Here is a 27,475-nt window from a genome sequence, read left to right on the forward strand (position 1 = left end):
ACGGTAACAACAAACGTAATAATAAATGTGACAAATTCATAATTTTATGGTAATAATATCTATAACGATGACGAGTCTTACATAATTTTCAAATACAATTAGATCAAACACTTTTTATTCCTCAATAAAATTTTATGATTTGATTACATATTTCAAGATGAGTCCCATATCTCATTAAAATTATGGGAAACAGATAAATAATAAAAAAATAATTAACCGGAGTTCTTTTTAGATTAACATTGATAGAATTATTTTTCTGATTCATTTCAATTTTGGAAAAAAAATAAAATTAAAAATTTTAAAAAACAAGATATATGTTAGATCAGTTATTTACAAAACCCAAGAATTAGCTTCTTAGGGTATAACAACCAAACCTAAGGAGGCCCAAAAGCACTCAGAAATTGGGTTGTGAGAATAATCGCCTCTCCTCTCAGCCACTTCCTAATCACTCGCCTGCTCCTCCCTTAAACCTCACAGCCGGATTTTCTCCTAAAGCTCTCAATCTCTCTCCTTTCTGGTTTCCCACATACATCCTGATTGTTTAACTCCATACTAAAGCTCTCAATCTCTCTCCTTTCTGGTTTCCCACATACATCCTGATTGTTTAACTCCATAGCTTCCAGGCACGTCTTTGAAATTTCGGTAAATTCATAGATATTTCAGCGAGTTCACTCAATTTTCACAGGTGGAAACGAGACCCCGAAAACCCTCCATTCCATGGATTTTCGTTACCATCTTTTGTTTATTTTATTGGCTTTAGATGGTTTTCTTTATTTCTCTGTTGTTCCGTCGATATGATTGCATTTATGTTTTAGCTAAATGGGTTGTTTTCCTTTTGATATACTCTGTCGTATGGTGTTTTCCACATACTCTCTGTTATATGTTTAGGCTGTTGAGTTTTTCCTATTTGGGTTTTTATTGATTTTATATCCTAATGAAGTTATCAGTGAATGAAATTGATCACTTACATTTCTTAAAAACATTACTAGGTGTGGAGGAAGGTTATTATTAAAAAAATAGAGTGAGTTTCAGTTTGTAATTTCATGATGAATGCTTGGTATCTACCTGTCTCACGCGGAAATGTTAACTATTTTTATTTTATCTATTTATAATGCAAAGTCTAATGTTGATCCCTAGTGTCCCCAAACAAGTAAAAAGAGTAGAAAACAAAGCAAAAATTATTTGGTGATTTTCTGCTGCTAATTTTTGGAAAGCTGGATTGAAAATATTTTCAACAAGCTGGGTAGTTTGTCTGTCTTTTTGTCTCTTTTGCAGTCTTTCAATTTTTCTCAACTGAAACTTGATTTTTTGATTTAAAAAAATTGCCTAGATAGAGCAAAGTAAATGAATTTTGTGAACATAATGGTGGGAATTGTTTCTTTGGGTTTCCAATCCTTCCTGTTTGGTTCATCAGAGAGCTGCCTGTTTAAATAAAATTATATGTCATTTTATTAGTCCGTGGTAGTAAATATGATCCTTACTCTTCCCATTTTAAAATTTTGATTCTTCATCTATACGTTTGTTTCTTGAGTGAAGGCTGTTCCCCCCTCCCTCCCTCCGGCTCCCTCCCTCAGAAGACTAGAAATGGGTAGTTAGTTCTCCAATTCTGATAGAAAATATTAAAATTTCGTAGGAGCGGACGCACCTTGATTCTATTGTTTATTTTAGAGCAGTCATATTTTCTTTAATATAGCAATTTGATAAGCTGTTTAAGTAATTATATCCCATAAGCTTTGTCATTTATAGTTTCTAAACTTCTAGGCTGTCTACCACTTGTTGTGATGTATAGTATTTCTGAAATGTAGGTAGTATAAATGGCGGGAAAATCAAATAAAGGGAGGAATAGGAAAGGGGTGCACCATGCTACGAATTCTTCCGAGGTAGCAATTTCTTCTGATGCTTCAAAAGATGTTAATGGTGCTTTGGAATCAAAAGGCGAATTAGTTGAATCAGTTGAGGAATCATCAGATATTAAGGCAGACATCAAAGAATCTGAAACAGCTAATCCAGAAAGTCAACCAAAGCAAGGTAGTAATTTTCATGATTAGTCTGATGAGTCCTATATAATGGAGAACCCTCATGAACATGGAGCACGCAGCATATTTGAGTCGTTTATCTCCTTCTAATGTGATATACTTTTTTGTAAAAAAAAAAAAAACTTGAGCTTTCCATATTTGGAGTTTTTTTTTGAAAGATTTGTAGCTTCGTTTTAATGAGCAGGTTTCTTATCACAGAACAAGGAAAATATAATAGCATGCTCCACTTCTATGCCCAATCTGCTTAATGTGGTTCTTCCAACATCATTGCCCACGGGGGAAAATATCTTTCACCGTCTGGTTTTCAAACTATAGATCTTATGCACAAAATAACAATAAGTCCATGAAAACTTTTGTTACTTCTCAATTTTTAATTCCATGTCCTCCGGGGTTGAGCTTTTGGTCATGATTTCATATGTTTGTATTTGACTTAGCCATCTAAGAAACATTGACAAACGACATAGACACGACATGACATGCCGACACGTTATTTCTAAAAAAGTAGGACACAACACATTGATTTTATTATCATTATTATTTACAAAAATAAATATGTGTGCATATTTTGACATACTGTGGAAAGAAAAGAAAAAACCATTGAGAAAAAAAAGGAGATTCACTGTTGATGAAACTGCTAGGTGGTCTGATTGCTGGTGGTCTTGGCAAAACAGAAAGAGAAGGGAAAGAATATCGGGGGTTTTGCACTTTTGAGGATGGAAGAGTAATTGGCCAGTGGGTTTTGAGGATGGAAAAGTCACTGAAAACCCTAAGATTAAAAAAAAAAGGGGCTGGACCTTAATGGCTTAAATGGGATGACAAAACCATTGTTGTTTTTGTTTTTGTATTTTTAACAATTCAATAGTGTCCTTCACATGTCCCAATGTGTCTTTGCATGTCCTAGCGTGCTGAAAATAAAATAAATAAAATAATAAGACGAGCTTTTTTTCGTGTCGGACACGTGTTGGGAGTGCGTTGGTGTCTAACATTGACACTTGGCCATTTTAGGAGTGTCAGTGCTTTATTGTCAACCACTATACTTTCTGAAGTGATGATGTCCTTTCAAATTTGAATGCAATGTTGGGGTTGACCACTAGCTTTGTTGTTGTATCTCATTCCTTATTTGCCTCATCAATCAATTTGCAGGTGAACTTCATCTTTATCCCATATGTGTCAAAACACAAAGTGGCGAAAAACTTGAATTACAAGTAAGCCAATTTGAACATGTTAATTTAGACTGTCATATTCTTCATATTATTTATGTGCGACTAATTGATTCCAAACCTGTCCTAACTATTGCTTTCAATGGAACTAAAGAAGAAAATATACCTAATACTTGTTACATCTCTTTAGGATGCCTATTTTTGTATGAGTAGTGTTAATCATTAAAAAAGAAAAAAAGAAGAAATGTTTTTAAGCACCATGATGGACTTTTTTACCTTCTTGGTTAAGTGGAAAAGGTGTTTGTGCAAATAGGAAACATTCTATTCAACAAGGAAAGAAAACATGTTCCCTGGGGGATGGCTACCTCCCTCATAAGAACAGGTAAGAAAAAAATCAATTAAAAAATCTGCAGCTAGTAAAATTCATCTTGAAGTTGAAAGCAAACTAAATCTAAGACTGGGTATTCTATACGAAATAAAAAATTTTAAAATAGAAATGCCTAACAAATAGCTACAACAACATCAATGTACAAAAGCATAAGGTTTTCGGACCATAGAGATGTAAAATGTTGGATACATGTATCTTAGATAAAGCTTGCACCTGTCAAAGTTGAAAATTCAACACAACACCGAATAACATGGTTGCAAAAGCAATGGGCCGGCAAGGTGAGTATAGGTAATAAAAAAAGGAAAAAAGAGATGAGTTTATAAATTTGAACATTAGTCTTTTTTCAAATAACCAAATTAATGAAAAGGTTGGATAGAGAAGGTGGCGATGAGCATAGAACACCAAGGGTAGGCAAAATCCGTGCAACTATGAAGAGATTTTCTCACTCGAAAGACTTGACTTGAAGACTCTTTGAAACTTCTCAAGACAAAATTAGACAACTGAGGATTTTACCGCAGAAGACCAAACATTTGTGCCAGCCTTTAGAAAATCTTCCAGAATTCCTTTGAGAGTTTCAAGAGCTGACAACTTATATTCTTTGGTTACTAGTTGTGTGCTTTGGTCACTAGTTCTTTTTGTACTTATGATTTTAATTTATTGGATGGGGTCCTTTGTAGTTTTTGGATCTCCTTTTTTGTTGGGTTTGTTCTTTTATATGTCCTTGAAGCTTGGTTTCTTGTTAAAAATAGAGTTGGGGTCGAAAACTGATTTTTGGGAGGACTTGCTGCTGGGGGAGAAAAATTTGTGTTTCTTTATTCCCATGTTTATATTCTCTTTTGAACTAAAGGTATCATTTGGTGGCCTCGATGTTGCCTTTCTCTGATCCTTTTTCCTCGCTTTCCTTAGACTTCCATTTTGCACGACCTCGAGGTGTGCCAACTGCCAACTAGAAGGGATGCTCATTTTCAATCCCCTGATCATTCTTGAGGGATCTTGTGCCATTCATTCTTTCAAGTTTTATCTGTCCCTTCTTCCTCTCCTATTGCCTCTACCTTCTCCTCTCTTTGGCAAATTAAAATTCCAAAAGAAGTTTAAGGATTTTGCATGACATGTTTTACATGGGAGAGTGAATTGCTTGGATTGTGTCCAAGGACATTCGTCCGTTGTTTTGTTTCTACAATTATGAAGTCCTCGCAGGTGGATCTCAAGCATTTGTTGTGGGATTGCTAGTTTAGGTTTCTTGAAATTGTTGAAGAACTTTGTTTGATGTGTGCCGTGCTCGGGGTAGGGATGGTTGTTCGGAGTTGGAGGAGGTGCTTTTGAACCTCCCTTTTATGGAAAGGGGCAAACAAGCTTCTTTGTTATTTTGTGCGATATTTGGTTGCAAAGGAACAGTAAATTTTTTAGAGAGGTTGAATGATTGAGTTAGGAGGTTTTGGGAGGTTGTTAGTTTTGATTCCCTCCTCCTTTGAGACTTGGTCACTAGGTTTTTATGTAATTATGATCTTGGTCCTTATTTTGTTTTTTTCTTTTGGAGTCCTTTTTAGTACTTTACTTTGGCTCCTTTTGTTCGGGCTCTTTTTATTTATTTATTATAAATTAATAAATTAATTTATTATTATTTTTAATTCCCTTGTATTTTAAAAATTTTCCTCAATGAGAACTTGGTTTCTTACCTCCAAAAAGGGAATATTTATTTCTCGTGAGCCCCTTCTAAATTTAAGCTCCAATGAAAGTGAATTATAAGATTAATCGTTAAATAGTTTTGTCTCTGCTTATTACTTGCGACTTGCGAGGTGGTTAAATAAAACTAAGATCCTTTTTAGTAGTTTATTTTGGCTCCTTCTGTTCGGGCTCTTTTTTTAATAAAAAAAAATCAATCAATTAATTTTTAATTTTTTAAATTCCCTTGTATTTTAAAAATTTTCCTCAATGAGAACTTGGTTTCTTACCTCCAAAAACGGAATATTTATTTCCTGTGAGCCCCTTCTAAATTTAAGCTCCAACTCAAGTGAATTATAAGATTAATTGTCAAATTGTTTTGTCTCTGATTATTACTTGCGACTTGCGAGGTGGTTAAATAAAACTAAGATCAAGAGTTTTTTGTTGATATTGTAATCGTCTGATCATATTTGATATTTGTGGAATCTTACATCAACAAATCAGCTGTTAGAAGTTTTCTTCCGTGCTTGCAATTTGTTGTTCAATTCAGTGGTCTAACTGGCCATTTGGTACCTTCAGTAATTTAATTCTTGTCTTCACTCAACTGTTTTTTTTTTTGGACAAGATGTCTCAGCAACCTGTAGCATAATGAAATGCATAATACTTGTTTTCTTTAATGAATTTTGCAGCTCAATCCAGGAGACTCTGTTATGGACATCAGACAGTTCCTTCTTGATGCTCCTGAGACTTGCTATTTCACATGTTATGACTTATTATTGCACACAAAGGATGGTTCCAGTCACCAACTAGAAGATTATAATGAAATTTCAGAAGTAGCTGATATTACGATTGGTGGTTGCTCGTTAGAGATGGTACCTGGTATGAAAATTTCTATTATATTTTAAGTGATAGACGATCTATTTCTGATCTCTCATGTTTTTGTTTTCACAGCATTATATGATGATAGATCCATAAGGGCCCATGTTCATCGTACTAGAGACATGCTTTCCCTTTCCACTCTTCATGCTTCACTGTCGACATCTCTTGCATTACAGTATGAACTGGCTCAAAAAAGTGCAGCAGCAACTACAGGAGGTTTGGATATTCCGCTCCCTAAGTTTGTTTATTGGCTTGTTATGTATTTTTGACCTTTTATATTGTTTGGGAAATTCATTGTAAGAAGGCTTTTGGGTTCTAATTTGATTCAGATACTGCGAAAACGGAGGCCTCAGAGCTTGAGAGTCTTGGTTTCATGGAAGATGTTTCTGGTTCGCTTGGGAGTTTTCTATCATCATCCTCGAAAGAGGTAAGATGTGTAGAGAGCATTGTGTTTTCATCCTTCAATCCTCCTCCAAGCTATAGAAGGTAAACCTAAATGATCTACTTTTATATGCTCATATGAAGAACGGTGCTTTTTTTGGTCCATTGGATGCTCATGAACACATCTCATGTTACTTCTAGGCTCACTGGAGATTTGATATACTTGGATGTGATTACATTGGAGGGCAATAAGTTCTGTATAACGGGAACTGCAAAATTTTTTTACGTCAACTCAAGCACAGGAAATGTTCTTGACCCAAAGCCATATAAAACTGCGTATGAAGCTAGTACTCTGGTTGGGCTGTTGCAGAAGATCAGCTCTAAGTTTAAAAAAGGTAGAACAACACTAGATCGCTGCTCACTGGAATCATCAAGTTGGTGAAAACTTTTCCATTCTGATTGATATTTAAACTCATTTTCTTCTCTTGTCTGAAGCTTTCCGTGAAGTTCTGGAACAGAGAGCCTCTGCACATCCTTTTGAAAATGTCCAATCTTTGCTGCCCCCAAATTCGTGGCTTGGAGCCTATCCTGTGCCTGGTGAGTTGCTTCATCCCTTGGATCCAGTTCGTCCTGCTTTTAAGGATCTTAAAGCATGATATAGCAGATCGTTCTTTGGTTATAATGGTTGATTGCCTATACTATATATATGTACATGGCTGCATTATGCTATGATTATTTTGGAGTAGCTCATTTGTTGACTATGTAGTAGTTACATGATATGCGAGATGGACAGGAGTTAAAGGTAGGTTTGAGCCTCTGTAGTAGATTTATGTGGAAAAAGTCACTGTCCTTTCTGCAAATTGCCGTTATTTCTCTATTTTCTTGATCACCGTTTCATTAGTTTGATATAATTAATTCTATTTGAGTTTTATTTTTGTAGATCACAAGCGTGATGCAGCCAGGGCAGAAGATGCACTAACCCTTTCCTTTGGTAGTGAGCTGATTGGCATGCAACGGGATTGGAATGAGGAGTTGCAGGCTTGTCGGGAATTTCCTCATACAACTCCACAGGAAAGGTATAATTACCTCATTGCTAAGAGGCCTGCTCTTTACCTCTTTCTCTCTCTTGACAATATGTTTCTGTGATCAATTCTTAACAAAACTATATCGTGCAGGATTTTGCGTGATAGGGCTCTCTACAAAGTAACTTCAGACTTTGTCGATGCTGCTATTAGTGGTGCCATTGGAGTCATCAGCAGATGCATACCCCCAATAAATCCAACTGATCCAGAATGCTTTCACATGTTAGTTGTTAGAAAAAATTTCCTTGTGGGATGTGGCATGTCCGGAAATATTTATTTTTATTTTATTTATTAAACGATATCAATATTTGGAACACTTCCCTTTAATGCTCAAAATGCTGTTCCATGGCAGGGAGCTCAACTTTTTAGTTCCATATCATCATGCAAAATAACTGCTACCTGTTGCATTCTTTATTGAATACTTTATTTATACATTACAGTGTCGGTAAATATATTGCATATACGGGTATTGTGTGCATGTCATGATGGCTGGCTCTTTAATCTGAATGTTGAATTTATAATCAATCATTTGGTTTGTTATCAATTTCATAAATCGTTGAATTGATATTGGGCTTTACTTTGATTGAATTTTAGGTATGTACACAATAATATTTTCTTCAGCTTTGCTGTGGATGCGGACCTTGAACACATATCCAAGAGATCTGGGTCTGATGGTAATTCTAAAGTTCAGGCCACAAGCTCTTTACGTGGTCTGTCGGAGAGGGCTATTGATAATTCATTGCATGGTGACATTGGGCTTTCTAATGGTGAAAGATGTAGTTCATCTGGTACTTTGGAAGTTAATGGTATAACTGAATCTTCACCTAATGGTTCAACTGAGACACAGTTGACTGAGAGTGAGCAAGCTACATATGCCTCTGCAAATAATGATTTGAAAGGCACAAAAGCATATCAGGAAGCAGATGTCCCTGGGCTTTACAATCTTGCTATGGCAATCATTGATTACAGGGGACATAGGGTGGTAGCTCAGGTATGCTTATCATTTACTGATGTTAATTTCTGCTTCATTACCCTCTCCTCCTGCTTTTAAGGGCTTACTTCAACCTCCTTGGATTACCATGTTTGTGATTACCCCTTTTTATTTTTGAACAAAGACTAAAATGGAGAGGATTACTGTTTATCTGATTAGGATGTGAATGGAAGTCATAATTGAAGTCCAAGGGAATAGGGTTGAGTATTGAAGGATGATAACATGTGTCCCTTTGTTCCCATTTTGAGTAGGGTGTAATGGGTTTCTATGGGATAACTCGTCTATAATTGGATAATCTTTGTGTCCTAGTTAGTCTTTTTTTTTTTTTTTTTTTTTCCTGATAACTATATTGATTTCATTTTTAGTTTTTCATTGATAATCCATTCGGTAGACTTCTAAATTTTGGAACATGAATTTTTAATTAAGTTTTAAAAGTAAAAAAAGGAAGTTTTTAAAAATAAGTTTTTGTTTTTCAAAATCTCATCTTTTCAGTATAAGTATTACTAGTAATGAACATGTGGAATGCATGCTAAGAAAGCATATATACTTCTAATTACGTAGAGAATCGGTATCAGATACAGATACGTCAAGATACGTGATGGATACGTGTTTGATACGTGATTTGAATTATTTGATTTTTTTAATTTTCAAATACGCATATCTGATTCCAGATACGTGAAGAAAATACAATGTAAACTCCAGTGCAAATATATATAATATATACAATTCTTTTATTTTTTTAAAACTACAATGTAATGCACAAAAAAAAGGGCTCACAAATTAAATTATTTATGCTATAACTGTAAACCTCCTAAATTTAAAATGTACCCAGAAGCAATGCGGTGTATAAATAAGATTTGATGTCATAACAAAGAAAGTACAATTTAATTTTATTCATCCCTCTAGTCTATTTTTTTAATCTCTCTTACTTTTCTCTTGTTTTCTCCATTTTCCTAGTCTTTCTAACTTTGTTTCCCTCAATAAAATTCTCTTTCAAACTCTTGTTTCACCTTTATATTTGAAAAATAAATATTTTGGAGACAAAAAGTTATTAAAATTTTCGTTTGGTGGGTTCAGATGTCATGTCTAGACCTTGGATCTAAGAGAGGATTCAAAATGATGCCCTTTTGACTAAATGGTTGTGGCATTTCCCTTTAGAGACCAACTCTATCGTGAGTTATTATGAGCAAGTATGAGCCCGATCCATTTGAGTGGACCTTAACTAAGGGGATGAGTGGCTCTTTCATGAACCCTTGGAAGGCATTCTCTTTTGGGATTCCCTTATGTTCTCAGTTTGTGAAATGCCTTGTGGGGAATGATTTTAGCACTTATTCTGGGAAGACACCGATTAGGTGACATTATTCCTCTTTTCTTCTCCTCTTCCTTTCCCTCCTTTATATTCTTCTTCTTCTTTCTAGATTTCCCTGTCTTTATCATTTGTCCTCTAATAAGCTGAATCTTATCACTTTCATCATTCCTTCCTCTAAGTACTTCGTCCGCTTCTTTGGGATTCTGTTGTTTCTTTGTTTGATACGAAAACAATAGATGTAGTGGATCTTTTTCTTTGTTCGGTTTGTGCTTGCCTTTAGGGGTGGGAATTAGTGTATCTAGGGCCCTCTGACCCTCTAGGCTTCTGTTGTAGTTCTTATTTATGTCTTCAATGAGATCCCTCTCCCTTTGGCATCCTTTCTCTTCGCTTTGGAAGTTTAAAATTCGAAAAAAGGTTAAACTCTTTGGTTGGAAGGGTGAATACCATGGATTGTGTTTTGAGGCAATTCTGCCTTTGTGGTGCATTCTTTGCAAGAGTTGTCAGAAGATTTGGATCACATCTTTTGAGATTGTTCGTTTGCTCACTCTATCTGAGAGAGACGTATTTTTGGGAAGATCACTGGGTGGGGGAGAGACCTCTTTGTGAGTTATTTCCCTAGCTATATCATTTATCATCGCTAAAAAATCATCCTATGGCTGATTTTCTCGTGCAGACAGGGAGCTCTTGCTCGTTTTCCTTCGGGTTTCGTCGTGCCCTTTCCGATAGGGAAATGATGGATGTGATTATCCTCCTTTCTCTTCTTGAGAGTCACCTTTTTCACCTTGGGAAGAGAGATGTGAGAGTTTGGAGCCCTAATCCTTTGGAAGGATTCTCTGCAAGTCATTTTTCCAATGTTTGGTTAATCCTTCTCTGTGGGTGAGTCAGTCTTTTTGTCGATGTGGAGGATTAAGATTCCTAGAAAGATGAGATTCTTCACTTGGCATGATCTCTATGGCCGTATTAGTACGTTGGATAGGCTTGTTAGGAAGTTGTCGTCGATGGTTGGGCCTTTTTATTGTATCTTGTGCAGGACGACAGAAGAATACTTGGACCATATTCTTTGACATTGTGATTAGGCGAGCTTTGTTAGGGACTTCTTTTCCCAGGCGTTCGGTATGATGTCTGCTCGTCAAAGAGATGTTAGAGATATGATCAAGGAATCCCTTCTCAATTCGTCGTTTGGGGAGAGAGGCCGTTTTCTCTGGCTTGTTAGTGTTTGTGCTATTGTTTGGGTGTTATGAAGTGAGAGGAATAGTAGGGTGTTTAGGGGGTTGAGAGGGAAGCTAGAGAAATATGGTCTCTTGTCATTTTCACGTTTCTTATTGGGCTTCGATTTCAAAGGTTTTTTGTAATTATTCTATTAACATGATTTTGTAGAGTTGAAGTCCCTTCTTGTAGAGGGATCCCCTTTATTGTAGGCTTGGTTTTTGTATGCCAGTGTATTGTTTCATCTCTTCTCAATGAAAGTTGTTCTTGTCAAAAAAAATCTAGGACAATTTTAATAATGGTTCCTGATCTCTCTCTAATGTCTCTCTAAACTTTTATTTTCTTTTGGTTTATCTCTCTTCCTAACCATCTTTCTCTAAATTTTAATAATGGTCTCTGATTTCTATCTCTAATGTCTCTCTAAATTTTATTTCCTTTCCGTTTATCCCTCTTCCTAACCGTCTTTCTCTAACTTCTCAACGTTTCTCCTTGCACAAGTGAAACAATAGGAGGTAAGTTAAGCATGTCTGTTATATTAATTTTTAATTGAGTTTAGGGACAATACTGTATTTGTATCCCTTTTGCATTTTATTTTACAATATCCTAATAGTTCTCTTATTTTGTATGCTTTTCTTGTTTCAGCGTTGTTTCTGATTAGCTATATTCCACTTTTCTGCTGCAGAGTGTTCTTCCTGGCATTCTTCAAGGCGACAAATCCGACTCTCTTCTGTACGGTTCTGTTGATAATGGTAAGAAAATCAACTGGAACGAAGATTTCCATGCCAAGGTGAGGGAGCAGACATGGTTTGGTTTCTACTTATATCATTTCCATTATTATTTTTCATTAAAGTTACGTTATCTTTTATTCTCTACTTCAGGAAAAGATCTCATTCATTAAACAATATATAGTCATTTTTTGGGGATATTACTTTTATTGGAGTTACTTCTTTGTTTTTAATATTCGTTGATCATCTATTGTGTCCTTTTTTTTGGTTTAATCTTATGATCAATTGGAGAAGTTTTTGTTAATCCATTCGATAGGATTTCTTTTTGTAATTTCATCTCATCAATGAAATTTTTGTTTTCAATAATATATATATATATATAGCACCTTACTATAAGTGCCATGCAATGTTTATGCATAGGTGCTGGAAGCTGCCAAACGTTTGCATTTAAAGGAACACTCAGTCCTTGATGCATCTGGAAATGTTTTCAAGTTAGCTGCACCGGTGGAATGTAAGGGCATTGTAGGTAGTGATGACAGGTGATTTCTTAGACCGGAAGCATTGTTTATTAGCTGTACCTTCAGCTTTCCTGTCCATTTTTTTAAAGCTACTTGAATATGTTAGCTTTTTCCTTGTCTGAGATAATAATCTAATGTTTAGGCATTATCTTCTTGACTTAATGAGAGTAACTCCTCGTGATGCGAACTATACTGGGCCAGGATCTCGATTTTGTATTCTAAGACCAGAGCTAATTACTGCTTTTTGCCAGGTACGTTAAAAAGAACTGGTGGAAAAATTATGTTTTTATTTTTTCATGTTATTTATATATAAAGTCTTTTTCGAGAAGGCCCAAGCTGCTGATCAGTTAAAATCCAAAGTTGAGTCTGAAGGAGCTAGCGTAGTTGACTCTCCTCAAGTGGCTGATGCTGGAAAACAAGAGGACGTCTCAACTGTAGCTAGTGATGGAAGTGTATGTATTACTTCTTGTTTGTTATTTACATTACTTTTGTCTTAAACTTAACAAGTCTTGCCTTTTTACAGTTAGAGTTTGACTAAGTACTAGTGTCGGAATACCTTCATCTGTACTCACTATCTTTTTTTGTTTTTCTTTTGCAAATTTAAAATAAAGTCAAGCGAACTATCATTGATAATCAAGTAGTGTAACAAATAGGTTGGGCCATACAATGTGCTGTGCTATTGGAATTTGACTAAGTAATAGTGTTGGAACACCTTCATTCGTACTCACTATCTTTTTTTTTTGTTTTTTGGTTTTTCTTTTGCAAATTTTAAAAAAAGTCAAGTGAACTATCATTGATAATCAAGTAGTGTAACAAATATGTTGTGCCATACCATGTGCTGTGCTGTTGAGTGTTGTGTGCAGTGTTTTTAAATGCCCAAGGCGCCTTAAGGCGCAATGGCCTTCTGGAGCCTAGGCGCAAGGCGCACAAAAAAGCCCGGGCTTCTTTTTTGTGAGGTGCACTATATATAAAAATATTACATTAAAAAGAGAGAGTATAATTGAAGTGGAAATATCAAAGAAAGGGACCTAGACACAAGAAATTTTGCATTTAGATTTGGTAGCTTGATCCTTTTAGTTAATAAGGAAGGAAAACCCTTAATTATTACTATTTTTTAAAAATAATTGAAAAGTCCCAAGGAGCAAGGCTTTGATCCTTGGGGTTTCACAAAAGGACGCACCTAAGGCGTGCCTTATTTTGTGAGCCTCGCTTTTCCAAGGCGAGGTGCTAGATCTGCGCCTTGGGCCTAGGCGCGCGCCCGAGAGGGCTTTTTTAAAACACTGGTTGTGTGAAAGACTGATGGTGGAATAGTGCTTTAGTGGTTGATCTGCTTTGTATTTTTCCTATTATTAGGATAATTAGATCTTGCTTCAACAGTCAAAATCTGGTTCTACTCGTGCATACGAACATATGTAATTGCATGGTTTACTATTAGTGTTTGAGAAACTTGGTAAGAATGCTATTAACGGTATATTAGTAATCAGTTAGGGAAGTTGTTAAAGTATTTGGTTATAAATAGAGTGTTAGGGCTTAAGAGAGATCTTGAGAGGAGAGAATCCAAACATCTCGAAGGTGAGGAGAAAAGAAGACATTATTTTCAGTGCTTTGGAAGATGAAGATTCCTAGGAAGGTGAGGTTCTTTATCTGGAAAGTCCTTCACGTCTATGTTAAGACGATGAATCGGCTTGTGAGGAAGTTTCCTTCGCTTTTTGGGTCATTTTGTTGTCTTCTTTGTCGGAAGGTGGAGGAAGACCTGGACCATATTCTTTGGCACTGTGATTTTGCAAGTAGTGTTTGGGATTATTTATTCTAGACGTTTGGTTTGATGTATGTTCGTTACAGATGCTAGTGCTATGATTGAGGAGTTCCTCCTCAATTCGCTTTCTGGAGAGAAGGGCCCATTTTGTTGGACGGCAGGGGTGTGTGCCAGCTTATGTTAGCAGAACAATAGTGTGTTAGGGGAGTGGAGAGGGGTCGTAAGGAAATGTTGTCCCTATTTCATTTTCATATTTCTTTGTGGGCTTCGATTTGGAAGACCTTTTGTAATTATTCTACCGGTATTATCTCGTATACCTTTTGGAGTCCTTTCTTGTAGAGAGAGTTCCATTTTTTGTGGGCTTGTTTTTTTGTATGCTCGTGTATTCTTTCATTTTTTCTCAGTGAGAGTCGTGGTTTTCCTTAAAAAAAACTCGAAACACTTGATTAGAACACTATGTATAGTTGAAGAGATGTATCTTTCAAGTATAAAGTGAATTATACAAAAGAGGTATTAGTATCTACGAAAGTACTGCACACTGAAAATATCAAATGAAATTAAGAGTCGAATATGAAATGCACAAGATGAAGAAGAAGAGGAAAGCTTCAAACTAGGCTGAGGAACTTACAAAATGTTTCCATCAGCGAAAAAAGACAAGTGGAGTGCAAAAAAGGTCTGGATACTGAACATTTCTTTGAAATATAATTGTAATAAAGAATACGTTTTTCTTGATGCCCCATTTGTTAAAATATGAAATTCTCAAGATTATGAAGAAGAGGAAAGCCTCAACATAGGCCCAGGAACTTACAAAATAGCATCAGTCAGCATAAAAAAGGTTTGGAATTGGATATTGGAAGTTTCTTTGAAAGAAGAAGAAAGCCTCAACCTTGTGTTATTTGGCATGGTTTCTTCTGTGTTTGGCCTTTGCTTTGCCTTGTAGTATATCGAGGAACTTCTCCTCCATTTTTCCTTATTGAGAAAGGACTTTTTTTTTTTTTTTTTTTTTGGTAGCATGCTAGGATTTGTGCGTGGGAACTATGAGGTGAGGGAAATAAATAGAATATTTAGATTCTCAATTTCTCTGTGGACCTCAGTTTCCAGTCCTTTTCGTAATTATTCACTATGACTTTTGCTTTATTGGAGCCCATTCTTGTAGTCGTCTCCCTCTTTGTGGGGTTTTCCATTTCGTAAGCCTGTGTGTTCTCTCTCTCTCTCTCCCCCCATGAAGGTCAAGTTTCTCATATATTTTCAATGTATAATCTTAATAACTGCCTTTTTTTCTCAAGTAATTTTTGTTTCTCTTGCTGCCCCATTAATTATTTTTTCTGATAAGAGGCTGTATTTGGTGGCTTCTAATTTGCCTTCCTCCAATAGCTATTCCTCTCTTTTCCTAGCATTTCGTCCTCCCCTTACTAATTCAGAGGCAAGTGAGGTGGTCAGTCTCCACTCCATTATTTCTGATTAGTTTACTTGTCTTAGGAGAAGGGATTTTAGATATTGGGTTCCAAAATCCTCTGAAGGCTTTTTCAAAAGCCTTTTTTTTTTTGCAAATGTATTGTAATTAAAAGGTGGTGTGGGGTAGTCGAATTTCAAACCTCGAGGTTGATAGTATGAACACTATGCCAGTTGAGCTACATTCTTGTTGGCTTTCAAAAGCCTTTTCTTTTGAGTTTTTTGTGCCCTGTCTCCACCACTGGGCACCTTCAGATTTTCCTCTCTTTGGAATATTAAAAGTCCCGAGGATGTAAATTTCTTTTCAAGTCTTGCATGGGAGAGTGATTGCTCAAGTCATACCTATATATTTCGTTGCTGATTTTCTTGTTTGGTCAGGGAATTTGTGTTCCTTCTCTTTTGGGTTTCATCATAACTTGTCCAATAGGGAGACGATGGATGTTGCTTCTCTTCTTTCTTTGCTTGAGAGTCACTCTTTTAGTCGTGGAAGAAGGGACATGAGGGTTTGGAGACCCAATCCTTTGGAGGGGCTCTCTTGTAAGTCCCTTTTTCAGAGTCTCATGGATCATTCCTCCTTAGGTCTCAGTCTTTTTAGTCCTTTAGAGGATTAAGGTTCCTAGGAAAGTGAGATTCTTCACATGGCATGTGTTACATGGCTGTGCGAATACTATGGACTGTCTCTATAGGAAACTTTCCTCACTTGTTGGGCTGTTCTGTTGCATCCTCTGTTGGAAGGTGGAGGAAGATCTGGATCATATTCTTTGATGTTGCGAGTTTGCTAGCTCTGTTTGGGAGCGTCTTTTTCAAGAGTTTGGCTTTTCGTATGCTCGTTAGAGGGGTGTTGCTATGATCGAGGAGTTCCTCAATCCGCCTTGAGGGGGGGGGGGGTTGTGGTGTTTGCGCTATTGTGTGGGTTTTGTGGGGGGAGTGAAATAAATAGGACTCTTTGAGGAGTGGATAAAATCCCTAGTGAGGTTTGGTCTCTTGTTCACTTTCACGTTTGTTTGTGGGCTTCGGTTTCAAAGATCTTTTGTAATTATCTTATAGGTGTTATTTTGCACAGTTGGACTCCCTTCTTGTAGGGGTTGCTTTTATGGTTGGGGTGTTTTTTGTTGGCCCTTGTACTCTTTCTATGAAAGTTGTTATTCTTATTTTTAAAAAAATCACACCCACAGGCTTTTCACCTTGGTGTTATGGCCTCAAGGGTGGATTCTTTGTAGGAGTCCGGAAGAGGATTTGGACCACTTGCTTTGGGATTGTGATTTTGTTAGCTTTTTTTGGAATCAATTCTTTAGGACTTTTGGGTTACATTAGCTCTATTATGTTTGAGGAAGGGATCTTGTTTTTTGCAATGTTATGGGGACTAGTGTATTTGGCTTGAGGAACTCTATAATTTTTTTTGGGTGTGAGGAGGTCAGAGGAGGATCTTTGGGATTTTATTAGGGTTAATTCTTTTTTATGGGCATCTGTTGATTGGATTTTTTTTTTGGTTGTAATTATTTGTAATTATCAGCTTAACCTTCTTCTTTTGGGTTTGAGCCCTCTTAATTGGGCTTGGGGGTTGTTTGTTCTTTTGGGTTATTATTATTATTATCATTATTCCTTTGTATGCCTTTATAAATCCTTTCATCATTTCCAATGAAGAGTATGGTTTCTTCTCAGAAAAATAACAAAATTGTGGTAGCGGGAAGGAGTATTTATAATTGAAGACTTTCAAGGTTGTGAATGACTGCTAATCCTTCTGAAATTTGTAGTGATTTTACTTCTATTACTACCTTTTTTTTTTTATTACAAAAATTGATTTATTTTTAACGAGAAAAGTTGATTTCTAAGGTTGATTGAAGGCTATTAAAAACAAGGTTAATGTAAAGATTAATCTTTTAATTTAGCAAGTCTACACTTCGATTGTGAGCTAAGCTTCTACATTTTCAAATGAACTTTACTTTCAACATTACCCAAAAAGTTTCTTATTCTTCAAATTCGGAGTATTTGATGTGCATAATGCAGGGTCAAATGAATAATGAAGAATTCACAAGTTCTTGCAACAGTGCTTCAATCAGTACTTATTGCAAGAGGTTCTCCTGTGATGCATATGATCGTCGATTAGCTTTCCCAATTGTTGTATTTATCTGTATTTCTTCTTGGATTCTTGATTATGTAAATGTCAGTTTTATGCTTTATTTGGATCTTTCATTGTGTCAATGGATGAAAATCCAAGCGATTGGATTTGGGTAAATATTGAGAAATCTGAATTATGTTGCTTTTAGGATACTAGCAAGGAAGAGAAGACTGAGGATCTCAAAGAGAGCTCACAATCACAAAAGGAAATCTTTTTTAATCCTAATGTCTTAACTGAATTTAAGTTGGCTGGGAGTCCAGAGGTAAGATCTGAACTTGCGCACCTTGGCTGCTATTTAAAGGTCCGTGTTCTCAGTTCTCTTAATCTTGCATTCACCAGGAGATTGGAGCAGATGAAGATAATGTGAGAGGAGCCAGTATGTTCCTCACAAATGCTGTGCTTCCAAAATTTATTCAAGATCTCTGCACACTGGAAGTCTCACCCATGGATGGCCAGACGTTGACTGAGGCGCTCCATGCTCATGGAATTAATGTTCGGTATATTGGAAAAGTGAGCATCTGTATACATAACAACTTCATCGACATTTTGATGACCTTGTATTGGTGGTATGTCCTTGAGTAGAAATTTTTACGATCTTTGCAACTTTTTTCTACAGGTTGCTGAGGGCACTAGGCATTTACCCCATTTATGGGACCTTTGTTCAAATGAGATTGCAGTTAGGTCTGCAAAGCACATTCTCAAGGTGCTAAATCAAACTTATTCCTCCTTTTCTTACTATGAAGTTGTTGAAGTTCCTTTTTTTTTTGTTTTTTCTGTTTTTTTATAACTGAGAAAATGCAGTCTACAGAGGGCGTTATGAACTTTCTCAAAGCAATTCTGATATGTAGAATCTTATGGATTCTCCATCTTTGATGCATGGTTTTTCTGTCTGGCTATTTGTGGCTTTTAAGACAATGTGTTTCTCATGTTGTGATACCCAATGTCGATGCATCTTTTCAGAACTCGTTGCTTATGATCTTGTTAAACTCAGATAAAATTTTTTTGGACTTTTTCATTCCTTAACAAAAGGGAAATTGATGTAGTAGGATTAGGATAAATTAGGGTATTGTGGTCAAATCCTTAATTAGTTAAGTTTGGGATTAGTTTACATGATTGATTAGAATTAGAATTAGTTTCCTTAGTTTATTAGGATCAAGATTAGTTTCTTTTATTAATTAGGATTAGGATTAGTTTGCTTTTCAATTCTCTATAAATAGAGTTAGTCTTCTTATATTGACAACTGATTCACTATAAAGACTTCTTTGAATTCTTGGAGAGAATACTCCTTTTATCTCTTTAGACTACATCAATTTGATATTAGAGCAGTCGTCTGGGCTAACGTTGACTGCTGCCGATGGAAGACTGGAAAACTCTTGACGCAAGAGGGAGTTTCGTGAGTTTTGTTCGTTGTTGAACAGTCCACATCTATATAGGGGGAACCTTTTAATTTCTAGAAAAGAAACAAGGTACCAAATTTTTTCTCAAGATTTTGCAAGAATGGACTACTCTCGATCAAGGTAGACATTGAAGAAAGAGTATAGTAGTTGGTATTGGCAAGAAAGTCAATTTTACTCCCAAAAGTAATGCTGGAATTTTGACTCAAGTGATTCAGAAGAAAAATTTCAGTATAATAATTTCGCTCGTGCTTGGTTTTCTCAAAGAACCTATCATTATCCACATTGAAAATTTGATTATAGTGGTTCTAGCGATTTTGATGAAGATTCTAATGTAGTTTGGAATAATAAGACGACATTATCAACAAAGAGCCCGAATGATCCAATCAGACCGGTTTTTTTAAGAATTTGACTTAAGAATTGGAAGTTAGATGATTCAGAAGGTGTGAAAGAAATTATTATGACCAACATCAAAGAACACCCATGAATCATCCCAACACCAATATGGAGGTCGAAACATTTTCAAGGAAACAAAAATGTAACAACTATCAAGAGAACTTTTGGAACGGAATGGATGAAATTTGGGGTCTTTTGGGGAAAATTCAACAAAAGCTGGAAATCACTAAAAGCTATGAATTGGCACAAGAAAAATCCAATGAATCACGGGTGAAGCTCGTGAGTGAAATTCAAGCAAGCCAAATTGAAAGGGAAAACCCATTGCATGAAGAAGAAGAAGAAAGGAAGTGTGATGAAGGAGGAGAAGAAGAAGAGACAAATGAAACAGATTCAAGCAAAAATAAAGATGAACGTGACATGATCGAAGACAAAAGTAATCAAACCTATTGTTAAATAAAGTTATAGGAGTCAAGGAGGATGAAAACGTGTTTGTAGGGAAAAGTTGTATGATTATTTCCAACCCATTACTTCCTCGACCTGAACCAAAGATTCTAAGTTTTCCAAGTGAATTCACCAACATTACCGATGAAAAAAATTGAAAAAATTTCTGGTGTTGCATGCAAAGACAGAGAAATTGAGAATGAAGAAATTAGAACCTCTAATCTCACTAGCGCAGTGAGTCTTTTTGCCCAAACTACACATATCTTGATCTAATCAGTTCCCTTCATTTTGGGCCCCACAGTCCACACAACCTGACCCAACTTTGGCCATCTTTATTTATTTTCCTTAATCCATCCAAACCCAGATGCAAAACCTACCAAGCCCATGCTTTTTACAGAGTCATAACTCCTTTGCAATGTTGTTTGATTGGATGTTTTTCCCTCAAGCCACACTATTATCTACATTCAATCGACTTGGAAGATGAGTTTATTTTACGTTTTTCAACGTATTTTGATGTCAAGGATGCTTATTTTTATTTTATTTTATTTGTTGTAATCTTCATTTTCTTTTTAAAACTTGAGGACAAGTTTTTTTGGGAGGGATAAAATGTAGTAGGATTAGGTAAATTAGGGTATCTTGGTTAAATCCTTAATTGGTTACGATTGTGATTAGTATCCATGATTGACTAGAATTAAGATTAGTTTCTTTAGTTAATTAGGATTAGTTTGTTTTCCAATTCTCTATAAATAGATAGTTAGTCTTCTTGTATTGACGACTTTTGATTCATAACAAAGACTTCTTTGGATTCTTAGAAAGAATTCTCCTTTTTATCTCTTTGATTCATAATATAGACGTCTTTGGAAAGCAGTTCTTCTTTTGCATGGTTTTGTATTTGCATTGTGGCATTCTGCATCTTAACTGAGTGACCATTCATGTTATATATGTGAATGATAGTATCGATTTTGGTCAACACTTCATGCTTTTGTCATTTTTAATGAGTTAGTATTATAACATGTTCATAGGAAAAGCAAGTAAACCTACTGTGCGGTAATATAAATACTCTTTAGTCAGAAACGATGGTGATTATCATTTTCATTTCTCGGTGTTTGATTATTTGAGAATGTGAGATTACCTGATAATGTGGGAGAACTTACCCCCACCTAGCTCATACTTTCTCTCTTGTATTTTTCAAAAGAACGAATCATTTCATCACCTGTTAATTATTATTTCACACTAGTATTTCTCATTGTACAGGATGTTTTGAGAGATACCGAAGATCATGACTTAGGGATGGCGCTTTCCCATTTTTTCAATTGTTTCTTTGGAAGTTGTCAAGTGCTTGCTACAAAAGCTGCTAGTAATACGCAGTCCAGAACCCCAAAGAAGGTTTGTTCAAAGCAGATATTAGTGTCTGGATGAAACTATATTATTGTTCACTACGCCCATTCCCTGAGCTAATATTAAATATTCTTCTTTAAACCTCTAAATTTTATTGGACACTACATTTAATAGCTGTTAATGTACGAAGCTATTAGTATATACTTATCTTAGAAAGAAATGAAATTGTTGTTATGAAATATTTTAATTTATTGTTTTAGCATTTACTTCAAACATGCAATTGTTTGATGATGTGTGTAAAGTGAAAAAGGAATGTAAAGCCTTAAAGTACCCTTTCTGCACATGCCAAGTGGTATCTCAATATCGCTGATAAAAACTAAATGTAAGTACTCCTTGAGAAAGATGAAGGGTAGAATTAAAAGGTCAAGTGGCTGATAAACAACTCTCTCGGCATCTACTACAGATACTGGTCAATTAGCTTAAGTTGATTTCTCATGTTGTACGTTACAGGACCAAGTGCACCATCATTCTTCAGGAAAAATTTCAAGGGGACAAGCCAGATGGAAAGGCAGAACACATGCAAAAAAGAACCAATCCTCACATATGAGTGTTAGCTCAGATTCTCTTTGGGCTGACATTCGAGATTTTGCAAAGCTCAAATATCAGGTGATCTTCAACCAATCATGAATGGCTCCTTAATGATGTTCAGATTTATTTACTTGTCATGTACCAAACATTTGTATTGAGGATATGCTCTTCTCTCCAGCTTTGTATGTTCCCTCTTTACCATGCTATCCAAACTCAGGTATCCTGATCGTTTGTATTGAATAAAAGTGGAGAAGAAAACTAAACTACTGGTTTTTTTTTTGGAGGTCTGCCCTTCTCTAAGAGAAAAGCTAGAGAATCGACTTCCATGACACCCTACCTATGCCATGATTTTTAATTACTATCAATCCCGTATGCAATCTATTCCTCTCACTGTGTAATTTACATGAAAAAGACTCCCACATCCTTCTCCTTATGATATTATCTCAAAGACTCAAATTATGCTTCCATTTGGGCTGTCTCAGCGTCTAAAATCTGACCTGCAATTAGTGAAACGAACAGGTGTCTTGTCACTACTATCATTTAATTTTTTCCATTGTTTTTAATGAAAACTGTGTTTCTTCGCTGGCATATTAAAATTTTAAACCATGCATGGTTATAAGCATGTCTTTCTTTTAATAATGGTTTTTTTTAATCCATTGGGTATTTATGTAATTTCATATAATGAAATACATTCAATGCAGTTTGACTTGCCGGATGATGCACGGTCGCGTGTGAAGAAAGTGTCTGTTGTACGGAACCTTTGCCATAAGGTAATTATCCATTCAACTATTTAATTCCAAAGTACATCTTATATATATTTCAATTTTTAATTAGGTTGCTATGCACTATGCTTGGTGTGTATTAGCACTTATGGAGGAATACAACCATAGATTCCTTGCAGAATTTCCCTAATTGGTGTGTGTTGTATAGGTTGAATATTGGGGATGTCTAAATTATAGATGAAAATATACTAATTGATACTAATATGAAGTTTTAGTACGCTTCACCTTATTGCATAATTATAACTCTTAAAAGCAAGAAATGTACAACAAAAAGAATCTCTTTACTGCATTAGAAATTAGTTTTTCTTTTACCAGATTTCAGTTTCCGGACTTTTGAGCTTTCTATTGGATTAATGATTTTCTTAACCATACGATGGGTTCTTGACAGGTTGGAATCACAGTTGCTGCTAGGAAATATGATTTAAATTCTGCTGCACCTTTCCAGACATCAGATATCTTGAATCTCCAACCTGTTGTTAAGCATTCAGTTCCAGTATGTTCAGAAGCGAAGGATCTTGTCGAAACAGGAAAGCTGAAGTTGGCAGAGGTCAGCTATAATGTTGTCACTTTTAATGAATTACGTTGTTTTTCTTGAATTCATCATTACCAGAATAATAACTGTGGCAGCATCATAGGAGGACTATTTAGATGCTTAATTGAAACTTGATATAAGCTGAATAGCAGTGGCTTAAACAATATTCCACAATATCTTTATTTGCTTATTTTGGAAAATGAAATTTTGAATGGTCAAGGAGTTTACTTTTCATGTACAGCTTGACTACCTTTTAAGAACTAAACGGGAAAAATAGTTGATCACGTGTATTTGCAAAAGGACCCGAATTGTTAATGTTTGATTTTAGAAAATTTGATCAGTTATTTTGTTGTTCAGGGGATGCTTAGTGAAGCCTATGCATTATTTTCAGAAGCTGTCTCGATACTTCAGCAGGTAATGATAGTCCATTCTTTAGCATTGCCTGCTTACAGAATCCTGTTAGAGCGTAATCTCATCACGTAAAAACTTATTTGTTTCAGGTTACTGGTCCAATGCATCGAGAGGTTGCCAATTGTTGCCGGTAGACATCAGAGAACTATGCCAGCATGCAAACTTTGTCTATACATTTTATAATTATGTTGCTTGTTATATAAGGGCACGAATATTTGTCTATTACTTGCGTGCTAGTTTTCTTTTCATTAACAAGCACATAATTATGCTATGGAAACTAATCTTTTCCTTTTTGAAATTTTAGGTACCTAGCTATGGTTTTGTATCATGCTGGGGACATGGCTGGAGCCATAGTCCAACAGCACAAGGAACTAATTATAAATGAACGTTGTTTGGGTTTGGATCATCCTGACACAGCCCACAGGTATTTCCACATTCATACTTCAGTTTTGATTAACTAATTGAATCAAGGATTCTAAGATATTGAACAAAGGTTATTTTTAATCTTTTTGTTAATACCTGGAAATCCTCCAACCTTTAGTGAATGTCTATTTTTGCTCGTTTATAAATGAGAGAACTGCTTTACGCAACATTTAGTAGTCACGAACTATGCCCAGCACTTGCATGAACATCCTCTCTGGAAGTTATGTTCATATTGACTGGTTTTACAATTAGCATAGGTTATTCGTTATCAAAGCCAACTTTTGGCTCATTTGGAACGAATGGAACCACCGTATCTTTGACGACAAAGAGACAAACTTCACACGCTTCTTTGATCATCTTATGTATACATCGCTCACATGGTGTAAATTCACCCCACTATTTTGTAATTGCAACCTTACTTCTCTTATTTCACATTGGAATAGCATCATGTAATCCCACGCGGCACTTTGTCGTTTTGTAAATTTCATTCAATCAATGAAATTCTATTGACTGTTTCTCATAAAAAAAGAGATATATTGTTCACCACTGTTTTCTTCTGCTTTCCACTCACTTAAAAGATGAATGTGCTGCACAAAGCATATAGTACGTTATAAGATGTGTAAATGAGATTATTTTATGGGGTTCATCTGTTATAAATGATACACCTAAATGAAAATTAAATATATGATATATAATGTCCAACAAATTAGTCTAATTCTAATGATTATGTCTGTGTCCATGCATATATGTTGTCTTATAAATTTGTTTGCTATCTTTTTCCTGATATAAATTTTGTTCGCTTCTGTAGTTATGGGAATATGGCTCTTTTCTACCATGGACTTAACCAAACAGAACTTGCACTACGACACATGTCCCGAGCATTGCTACTGCTTAGTTTATCATCTGGTCCTGACCACCCTGATGTTGCTGCAACTTTCATAAATGTCGCAATGATGTACCAGGATATTGGAAAGATGAACACCGCGCTTCGTTATTTGCAAGAAGCATTGAAGAAAAATGAAAGGCTTCTGGGCGAGGAACATATTCAAACTGCTGTTTGTTACCATGCTCTTGCTATTGCATTCAATTGTATGGGTGCCTTTAAACTGTCCCACCAGGTAATTCCTTAAACAGTATCGTTGAATAATGTTTGACATCTGTCGTAATATATGACCAACATTTCATCTCTCATGGCAGCATGAAAAGAAAACCTATGATATACTGGTCAAACAGTTGGGTGAAGAAGATTCACGGACGCGAGATTCAGAAAATTGGATGAAGACATTTAAGATGCGTGAGGTACAGGTAAGTGAAAGATGGAAAAAAAAAAAAAAGAAGGTTAGAGCTACCAAAAATACCTCTTTTGTCGTTAACAATATAGATTTGTATTTTGACAGATGAATGCTCAGAAACAAAAGGGCCAAACTTTGAATGCTGCCTCGGCTCAGAAGGCTATTGATATTCTTAAGGTATTCTTTTAAGTGGCTCAATTTTATTAACAAATGAAACTTACATGAGAAGAAGACGCCCCAGGTAGAGAGAGTGAGAGATGAACTTCGAGTGAAGTGACAAGAAAATTATGCTTACACAAAACTTGGAATTAGAACTCCTAAATGAAGTTGCAAGTGGAATATTATTGCACATTTTGTGGCAAGAGGAATGGTTAAAATTCTACTATGCAATGTGATTAGGAAGTTGACTTCTAATTATTCTGTAGTTGCTCCATTAGGCCTTGCAACTGTCTCTGGCATTTTAATAACCTCAAGATTTGACTCGGGGATTTTTATTATATTTTGACCTTTCCATTCTTGTAATCGTTTCCTTGCAACATTGTCTTGTTCAATAGTTATTGTACAAAATTTAAAGGTCTCATTTCTGAATACCTTGCAGTCTCATCCTGACTTAATACAAGCATTTCAAGCTGCTGCAGTAGCTGGTGGTGGATCTGGCAGTTCTGGAGGAGGTCCCATCAACAAATCCCTGAATGCTGCCGTTATTGGTGAAAATCTCCCTCGTGGTAGGGGTGTAGATGAGAGAGCTGCTCGTGCTGCAGCTGAAGTCAGAAAGAAAGCTGCAGCTAGAGGCCTCTTGATACGTCAGCCAGGTGTCCCGGTTCAAGCTATGCCGCCACTTACCCAGCTGCTAAATATCATCAATTCTGGCATGACACCGGATGCAGGGGATAGTAGTGAAACAGACGGTAAGAAGAAAGAAGTTGACACCAACCCTTCTAACAACACCCAGGTAGATGGAAAACAAGATCAGTCGCCTTCAGCACAAGATCAAGCTGCCCCTGTCGGATTAGGTTCTGGCTTAGCGTCTTTGGATGCGAAGAAACAAAGACCAAAATCAAAAGCTGCTTGATTGTGGAATTTTTTTGTTAAACTGGCCAGAAGATAAATAATTTATTTGGGATAGGGAGGCAACTCTCCAATTGGCTACTAATATGACAATTCTGAGTCCATTTGAGTAAAGAGTTCAGCTTAGTTTTAGCAATTGGCTGCTAAAAATATTTGTTTAGATGTGCCAGTGAAGTTATAGGTATTCCATTTTTTATCAATCGTTTTCCAATAATTATAGAGTCGTTCAAGAGGGAATTTGAGCACATTTTTACCTTTTTATTTTATTTTATTTTTTTCTTTCAAGTCAAAACTCAGAAATCAGGTTAATGTAGCACAACTGGGTTCGTTTGTAAGGTATGTAATCTGAGATATGATCTTCCTCTTCCTCTTTTTAATTGTCATACTCATCACCTTATTCCAAGCGTAGCAATTTAAAGGCAGTGTCTGTCCTTTTTAATTTGCTAGTCAAATTTTGAAGTCGTGCTACTGGTTTTATAAGTTTATTTTGTAGATTGTTGTAATGGAGCTAGAGATTCTGAAGCACATTATGAACGGTATCGTCGATTTTGGTTCATCTTTTTTTCATGGCATTGATGTCAGAATTGTGAATCTGACAAAACTCTTGCCCCTTTTTGAGGAATGATGAAGGCTTTCCCCCCCTTTTTTCTCTGGAAGTTTGGTGTGTGGGATTCGGACGCACAATTTTACCATTGAAGTTTGCATTTGGTAGTGTTCTTAGTCCACTAGCAAGTTTTTTAAAACAAACATAACATTTTCTTATCAAAAAATATTTTATCACGATATTGCTAATGGACGAACATTTTTTTTTACATGCAAAACGATATCCTTTTTAGCATATGCTCATTAGTTATCACTTATTGATGTATAGTTAAGTAATTATTGGTGCATCTAATAAGAATCAGCAATTCTGGATTTTAATTCATGTTCAGGTGCATCTTACCACAATTAAAATTAGGACAAATATTTAACTATTATACCGTATCTTTCAAAGTTTTCCATAGTAATTCAAACAAATATATAGGTTTTTTACACATATATAGGTCTAATTACAAAATTATTTTAAATTCTCTATATTTTTCATGAATAGCTTAATGTGATGAAATATTACTAAAAAATTTAGAGCTAGTTGCATAAATGGAATTC

The 27,475-nt window shown here is 35.7% G+C and overlaps 1 protein-coding gene across 1 annotated transcript; it reads left to right on the plus strand.

Moving 5' to 3' along the window:
* The first annotated feature begins 1,811 nt into the window (after positions 1-1,811).
* On the plus strand, positions 1,812-26,333 carry LOC120089968 (clustered mitochondria protein). Its single transcript, XM_039047421.1, has 28 exons — positions 1,812-2,028; positions 3,180-3,241; positions 5,936-6,125; positions 6,198-6,341; positions 6,455-6,611; positions 6,708-6,901; positions 7,002-7,103; positions 7,447-7,582; positions 7,682-7,810; positions 8,183-8,579; positions 11,777-11,881; positions 12,240-12,358; positions 12,480-12,588; positions 12,667-12,789; positions 17,813-17,926; positions 18,004-18,174; positions 18,281-18,367; positions 21,150-21,281; positions 21,744-21,899; positions 22,523-22,591; positions 22,992-23,150; positions 23,493-23,549; positions 23,636-23,676; positions 23,851-23,970; positions 24,778-25,087; positions 25,167-25,274; positions 25,367-25,438; positions 25,860-26,333. The coding sequence occupies exons 1-28, from the start codon at positions 1,815-1,817 to the stop codon at positions 26,331-26,333; spliced, it is 4,251 nt and encodes a 1,416-aa protein (XP_038903349.1). The 5' UTR covers positions 1,812-1,814.
* Positions 26,334-27,475: the final 1,142 nt, after the last annotated feature.

The sequence above is a fragment of the Benincasa hispida genome, chromosome 11 (assembly GCF_009727055.1).
Source record: "Benincasa hispida cultivar B227 chromosome 11, ASM972705v1, whole genome shotgun sequence".
In the NCBI taxonomy this organism is placed as follows: domain Eukaryota; kingdom Viridiplantae; phylum Streptophyta; class Magnoliopsida; order Cucurbitales; family Cucurbitaceae; genus Benincasa; species Benincasa hispida.